The following is a 7,982-nucleotide window of genomic DNA, read 5'->3' as shown; positions in this document are numbered from 1 at the left end:
TTTTGAGACAGAGATTCACTTTGTCACCCTCGGTAGAGTGCCGTGGCATCACAGCTCACAGCAACTTCAAATTCTTGGGCTTAAGTGATTCTCTTGCCTCAGCCTCCCAAGTAGCTGGGACTACAGTGCCCACCACAATGCCCCGCTATTTTTTGGTTGTAGTTGTCATTGTTTGGCAGACCTGGGCTGGATTTGAACCTGCCAGCTACAGGTGCCGAGCCAGCCTTCAGACTTCTTATGCCTTAAGTTTATAAGGCGTATTTTTTCTGTCCTTTTACTTTCAAGAGAACATACCTGGGCTTTAAATTTTTATTCTTTCTTTGCTTTTTAATTGCAATGTCTAGTCCAATTCCACCTTAAGGTAATTATTGATATTATATAGTCCCCAATTTCTGTTGACTTTAGTTTCTAAGTCTCTCACATGCTCCTTCCTTCTCCCTATCTCAGTCTTAGTTTATACCTTATTTCTTACTGTAATCTCTTGAGTAACCTTTACCGTTTCAGGATTCTTACTGCAATCTCTTGAGTAACCTTTTCTGTTTCAGGAAACTAGGCTAGGTTAGTCTACTAAATGAGACTCCATGCTGACATAGAAGTGAGTTTTCTCAACTGCTCAGGGTACAAATCCCAGTTCTGCCATATACTGGCTGTATGGGCAAAGGTATCATTTCTGATACCTTGCTTTTTATTCCGAGATACGAGAACTAAAGAGGCTTCTGCTCAGTTAGCTGCCTACTCCACAGTTTGGTTGTGCAGATGGTCAGTTTTCCACCTTCAAATCATTATGATCAAAAGGCACTTTAAGTGCAAAACAAGAACTGGCCCCCAGTAAACAAGTTGCTAGCCTGTCATCCCACCGGGGAGGCTACAACGGCCACGTGGGTAACAAGTAGGAACTTGCCCTTAAGGTTCCTCCTCTAGTGTCAAAGGAGGCTTGGAAACAGGTAAAGGAAGACTGTGACCATAAATTATTTTTAAAAGCTTTTATTGTAATCTCTTATTTTTATACCTGAGTAACAACTTTCCCCAAAAGAATGATAATACATAATCTTTATTCTTAAAAGGACATACAGATAATGTATCAATACCATCTGGTCAGTGGTTATCATTGATTGTCTTAAATAAAAATTATTCGGCTAAAAAGCACTTCCCTTTGTTTTATTTTAGATCTTTGGTGCTGATACTAGACCAGCCCTTGGCTCCTACTCCTTATCATACTCACATGATCTGGCTTCTAGACTCTGACCTCTCTCAAGAACAAAATATAGAGCTTGTTCTAGATTCCCTTTGGGCAAATGTAGTTGGGATACACATCAGGCTGGGACTCAACTTAGCTTTTTTACAAGATTTGTGTTTGCCTTGGGGACTAATATATCCCGGGCAAACCAAGCCTTTGCCATCACAGGGCTACTGAGCAGACATCTTTCTTAGTCTTCTCTTGCACAAAGGAAGGGGTCAGTCAGCCAGGAGATAAAAGTTTCCTTTCAAAAGGAAACAGCATCATATGCCTTGCTGACTTGCAGTTACATACATAGTCTCAAAAGCCTTGCTCCTACTTGTTAAAGGAACGGTCCATGCTGACTTCTCCCTATTTCCCGGCTTATGGGTCTAATAGAGGGGCTGCTACCTCAAACGCTACTACCAGCCAGGTAGGAAGGACCTTGGGCTCCTCATGACCATCGCAACACGTTCTGCATTCTGTGTTTTAATTCTGTGGTGCCTGCCAGGGAACAGTGGTGGCCTCCACTTTATGTCATGTGACCTTCCCCCATTTGGAACATCTTCATCTAAGAAACCCCTACTCTGGGGTCAGCCTATTCTTATTTTTCTCTCATTTGTTCTGATGTTTCAGCTGGACTTGCTTCCACAACAGGCTCTGGCTCCAGAGGAAGAGATGGTGGCTTTGAGAGCTGGGATGTTCCTCCAACACCTAGCAACAAAATAAACAGCTTGAATTCTCAGTTCCACTATTCCAGAAGAAATCAAGAGGAAACCTCATATTTTCTGGGCGTAGTGGGACTGTGGTGTACCTTTGCAGCTATAAGGGAAGACTATAACTAAAAGAGAAAAGCAACAGGCAGGTTTGCCTATAATGAGTCACTGAAAGAAATCTTTAATCACCTACATTGTGTCAACTTACAATAAAGCAGTGAAAAACTAAAGCAAGACTGCATAAGAGAATGTACTTAATATTTCTAGACTTGAAAACCGTAAAGACCCAGGGTACTAACCATTCAACTAAGCCTACAAGTGGCTGTTACCTATTACACAACTTGACTGAGGAAGGAAACAGTCACCCTATGGTTTTTCTCCCTTTTTGGCCAATACTACACTGGACATGTTATGACTCTAAAGAGTGAAAACCACACTCAAAGCTATAATCCCTTTGCTGGCACATGGCTTACACCACTAGGTCTTCATGGAGCTTTAACCTCCTACCTGAGGGGAGCTTCCTGTATGCAGCTGCTGAAGACATCGCCTGTCCTAGAGTCTGATTAGAGCCCAGAGGCTGCTGGATGCTGGCAGGTTTATTGGTGGAAGTAGTCCGGTGCTTTGATTTGCAATCTTTAACTGGTTTAGTCCAGACGAGTGCCTCCCCAACCTGAAGCGCAGCTCCCAATTTCTGAGCCATCTCCACCATCTTGTATCCACAAAAGAAGAAAAAAAGTCACAGGCATGACTGGTCTATTAGACAAGCCAAATGACCTCTTCTGTGGTCTTCTACCAGATGATTTTAGCTGCAATAGCATTTCAAGTAGGAAGGACTTACCATAAGGAAATCATTCTGGAACAGCAGAGAGTACAGATTACCCTTAGTGGTTGGCAAGGGGGCTTGTACAGATCTCAAAACCCAACAAATCAAGTATAGTGCATTACTGGGCTAAACTCCACCTTTCCTACATGAAAGGGGGTGGGAGAAAGCTACAAAGAGACAGACTTCAACTTAGATGACTGTATCAGCAACATAACAGGAACTCAGTAAGCCTGAATTTCCTTTTAGTATTATCTTAGGAAGTATTTCCTAGGCTGTTACTAATTGATGAACTCATGCTGCCAGGAACATCAAAGCCCAAAAGAGCCATAAGCCTATACCTGTACTTGGATTATTTGGGCTTGATCCAATGTCTCCTGGACAGCTTACTTATGACTCCAAGGAGCTAATAAAAACATACCTTAGGCTCGGCGCCTGTAGCTCAGTGGTTAGGGCACTGGCCACATACACTGGGGCTGGCAGGTTCAAACCCAGCCCAGGCCTGCTAAAAAAAACAACAATGACAACTACAACAACCCCCCCCACACACACACACACAGAGACACACAAATATCCAGGCATTGTGGCAGGTGCCTGTAGTCCCAGCTACTTGGGAGGCTAAAGCAAGAGAATTATTTAAGTCCTAAAGTTTGAGTTTGCTATGAGCTGTGATGCCCCAGCACTCTACTGAGGAAGACATAGTAAGATTCTGTCTCAAAAAAAACCAAAACAAAACATACCTCAGAGTCAAGTTCCAGAGAGCTACTGTCCTTCAACAGGCTGACTTTCTTCTCCATCTCCTGATACTGGGCCAGGGCACCCTTCTTTTCACCCTGGTTGTATAGCAGCACAGCATAGTTCAGGTTTACTAAAGGGTTACACCTGTGACAGACAGATAGGGATCCTATGGAGCTGGGGCTCCACAACAAACACTTAAGAGACCCTTCTTATTACACAAAAACATAATAAAACTGGTTTAGTAGACAGTTCTCCATTACACATTACACTGGCAACACGTGCTGTGTGGACGTGTGGAGAAGAATCAAGGAATTAATTGCCCAACCAGCAAAGCAGATTAACAGGACCAAATCTGACATTCCTCCCAGGCCAAGGTTGTAAAAGGGATCCCTACCCTAATGTCTAGCAGAGGCCAGTGGAATAGTCAAGGTCATCTGAGGTTAAATGGAGCCATCTAATATTCCAGCTAGCCCACATCTATCAGCAGCCCAACCCTACTAGCCAGCTCTTTCTCTGCCTCTGACCACTAAATTGAAACTGGAAACATTTTCTCAGAAATGAGCCACCACATGCCTAAGAACCAACCCTTCTACACTTGGGCCTGCTGTGTACAGAGGCCACGGAAGAACTGCTAGGCTGACGCAGGCAGCTCCAGTGCTATGGGCACCTCATGGCTTTGGCAGGTCCAACTCTCCCCAGTACCACCCCCACCAAAGCAGCTTACTTATCCAGGCGGACTGCTTCTGCGTAGGCCCTCTTGGCATTTTCTACATCTTCCAGGTTTGTCAGAGCCACTGCAACAAAGAAAGTGAGCACTGCAGCTGGAAAGTTCCACTCAGAAAACAAATGGTTTAATACTGCCCCCAAACTGAACTCCTCTTTCCCCCTCTCAGCTCATGGCACCACAGTTTACTCAGTCATTCAGCTTAGATCCCTCATGCCATTTTCAACAATCCCTTCTCCACAGTTAATATGTCACCAACTTTTGTGCACCCTATTTTTGCAGTTTCTTTTCTGACAATGACCTCTTTCAGGCTGAAGTAGTTTCAAGCTTTCTATTTCTCCCACAGTGGCAATAACCCTACCTGCTTCCATTCTACTTTCCAGGATGCCACCAGGTATCTCACTGACTTTCAAATCTGACCATGTCACTGTCCTACTTTAAGAATCCTGGCTCGGTGCCAGCCACATACACCTAAGGTGGCAGGTTCAAATCCCCAGCCCGGGCCCGCCAAACAACAATGATGGCTGCAACCAAAAAATGGCCAGGCGTTGTGGCGGGCGCCTGTGGTCCCAGCTACTTGGGAGGCTGAGGCAGGAGACTCGCTTGAGCCCAGGAGTTGGAGGTTGCTGTGAGCGTGATGCCATGGCACTCTACCCAGGGGGATAGCTTGAGGCTCCGTCTCAAAAAAAAAAAAAAAAAAAAATCCTCATGGTTCCTCATTACCTATAACTGTGATCTTTTATTTAGCAAAAGAATATTCCCCCTCCCTATTTAATCAGTATCTCCTTGATGTCTAATATATAAAACAATTTAAAATGAAGCTCTGCCCACTCTGCCTCTCCACCAGCTTTGCACTCACTCCCAAACCAGGCACCTTTGAGGACATCTAGAAGTACAAGTGGACAAACATGGCCTCTAGGAGAGTCCTAAGTCCTGGCATTGTACTCATGGCCCTCCATAACCTGCCTCACCTCCCCTCACAGTCTCTAACACTACTGCCCTCTAACTGCAAGGGACCCTGGGGTTTTCCGGCTGTGTGCCTTTGCTCAGTGGCTCCTCAGCCGCTCTGTGCTACCCCATGCTAGCTTTCCTCCAGGGCCTGACGTGAACTCTACTATGACGCCATCTCTACTATGGAAGGTTAGAACTGCTGCTCATGCCTAACGTTATGGCTGTTTTCCTTTCTATGTCCCATTAGAACTGGGCTATCAATCTGCAAATAACCACCACGTGATTGCTTTTGCAGACTTTCTCTCATGAATAAAAATCCCATAGTAATGACCAAAAAAACCACCAGAACACTACTGTGAATAAGAACGTGGAAACTGCTTTTAGGCTTACATTTAGTAAGTGTGGTGTATGGAGAAAATACTCCTTATAAAGAATATTTAATCAGTACTTTTAAATGGTTTTATGTAATTTTTAAACTATTTAATTTTAACTTACATTTGTGACCAACTTTACTATTTGTATAGCATAAAATAGAGTTTCAGGAATGGAACCACATTGTATATTATGTGCTTAGAAGAGATAAGGGTTTCAACATAAGGTACCTTAATTTAGAACTACCACCTAGGCACCATTTATATTATAGTAACAACAATAATATTCATCATAATAATTATATAACCACAAAATAATTTCCAAAAACCAGTATTTCAATAAAACCAATGAATTATATTCATTGACTATATAATGTAATCCTCACATCAGCCCTAAGCACATATATTAAGTAGTGGAGGCAGAACCTCACTTAAAGCCCAGGCTCTTTTTTTTTTTTTTGCAGTTTTTGGTCAGGGCTGGGTTTGAACCCGCCACCTCCAGCATATGGGGCCAGCGTCCTACTCCTTTGAGCCACAGGTGCCGCCCCAAAGCCCAGGCTCTTAATATTCGCTATCTGGAACTTAGTTGGATTCAATATATGTAAAGATGAAGTGTTAAGTAAAGAGGAAAAAATCAATAAAAGGTGACCTAGGGATGATCTTGATTTAACCTACTAGTTTCTGAATGAAATTCCCCCAGGTTAGAAGCAATCAGTTACTCTGTCATCGTTTTCTATTTCTTCAAGATCTAGGATGGTAATTCAATTCCTATAGCAGGGGTCCCCAGGGAAAGGCTTCATGGAAGACAATTTTTCCGCAGACAAGGGTGGGTGGGTGTGATTTGGGGATGATTCAAGCACATTACATTTACTATACATTTTATTTCTAATATTATTACACTGTAATATACATATGAAATAATTATACACTTAACCACAATACAGAATCAGTGAGAGACTGGAGCTTGTTCTCCTGCAGCTAGACAGTTCCAGCAGTAACATCAGCACCTCTGCTCCACCTCAGGTCACGAGGCATTAGACTCTATAAGGAGCCGCCACCTAGATCCCTCACATGCGCAGCTGACAGTTGGGTCTGCGCTCTTCTGAGAATCTAATGCTGCTGCTGATCTGCAAGGAGGGAGCTCAGGCAGTGATGCGAGTGGTGCAGAGTGGCTGGAAATACAGACCGAGCTCTGCTCACTCACCTGCCACCCAACTTCTGTTGTGCAGCCCAATTCCTGGGGGCTGAGGAATCACAATCCTCTAGGATCTCCAAGCGAAGGGCTTCTCTGGGTCAGTAGCCACTGACCTATGATTCTAATCCATTTTTCCCTTACTACACACTGTGGAGGGGCCTTTCCATATAAATGTCTCTTACCGGCCAAGAGCATGTAAAGCTCCCCCATCTTTGGCTGGAAGTTGATGGCTGCACTGAGAAAATGAAAAGCTGAAGCATACTGCTGCATGGTCAAATGGACGAGGCCCAAATTGTACAGAATCTTCCAATCGAAGGGTGCCAAGTAGTTGGCTCGTTTCAGGCAGCTGATAGCCTGCGGGAGAGAGGAGGCACTAAATGAGGGGGTGGGGCAAGCTAAGCAGACCCACTAACCCTATGTATGAACACAAACAAGGGACACAAGGGGACACTCACTGCCACATATTTCTTCTTGCCAAAGAAACACATTCCGATATTATTCCACAGTGGAGGACTTTCTGGAACAGCACAAGCTACAACTCTGTATTTAGTGAGGGCAACATCAAAGTCCCCGTGGGTCTGCATCATGCTGCCTGCTGCCAAGATGGCCTAAAAACATGCATATATAAAGTTAGTAATCTAGTCACTCCCAAAAGGCTACCGCAGTGAGGCAGCCTTCTTACCTCAGCAAGTCCATCGGTATCAATGGCACAAAAACCCTTCCAGGGACATAAATAACATATTCAGGCTTTTATGGCAAATGTTCCTGAAGTCCCATGCCTCACACTGGGACTCTCTTTAGTATAGTCCAAAAAAGAGAAAAGACGAAATGTCACCGCCTTAGCCATCTGATTTCCTACTTCTAGTTGGGGAAGTCTGCACTTCAGAATGAATACCAGGCCTTTAAGTAAAACCTGCCTTTAATCTGTTATCTGCAGCCCCTGCTTGGTATACTAAGTGCTCTAGCCACCTCAAATATACTTGTCCTTGGCTACTTAAGTTATAGTTCTTTCTGTCATAGAACAGGGGTGAGTCAGCTTTATGCTTCATCAGAGCAGCCCTTTCATTTCTAAGGAAAGGTATCAGGGTAGAGACTCAGCACAGTCAGGATAGTATGACGTCCTAACTTAGGACTAGGTTGGTGTCCTTCAATAAGTAACCTGACTAGGGCAGCACCTGTGGCTCAAAGGAGTAGATGCCAGCCCCATATACTGGACGTGGTGGGTTCAAACCCAGTCCCGGCCAAAAACTG

General features: G+C 44.1%; 1 protein-coding gene across 1 annotated transcript in view; it reads right to left on the bottom strand.

The window, feature by feature from the left end:
* Positions 1 to 1,016: 1,016 nt before the first annotated feature.
* Positions 1,017 to 7,982, bottom strand: part of BBS4 (Bardet-Biedl syndrome 4) — a 46,471-nt gene continuing 39,505 nt past the window's right edge. The window contains exons 11-16 of the mRNA XM_023510114.1: positions 7,187 to 7,339; positions 6,914 to 7,085; positions 4,215 to 4,284; positions 3,493 to 3,634; positions 2,440 to 2,641; positions 1,017 to 1,930 (exon numbers count right to left, since the gene is read on the bottom strand). Coding sequence (XP_023365882.1) covers positions 1,821 to 1,930; positions 2,440 to 2,641; positions 3,493 to 3,634; positions 4,215 to 4,284; positions 6,914 to 7,085; positions 7,187 to 7,339 — 849 coding nt within the window. The 3' untranslated portion in view covers positions 1,017 to 1,820. The remainder of the gene's footprint in view (positions 1,931 to 2,439; positions 2,642 to 3,492; positions 3,635 to 4,214; positions 4,285 to 6,913; positions 7,086 to 7,186; positions 7,340 to 7,982) is intronic.

This window comes from Otolemur garnettii, unplaced genomic scaffold (genome assembly GCF_000181295.1).
Source record: "Otolemur garnettii isolate 467f Iridium unplaced genomic scaffold, OtoGar3 scaffold00011, whole genome shotgun sequence".
In the NCBI taxonomy this organism is placed as follows: Eukaryota; Metazoa; Chordata; class Mammalia; order Primates; family Galagidae; genus Otolemur; species Otolemur garnettii.
This window is presented reverse-complemented; position numbering and strand designations above follow the sequence as displayed.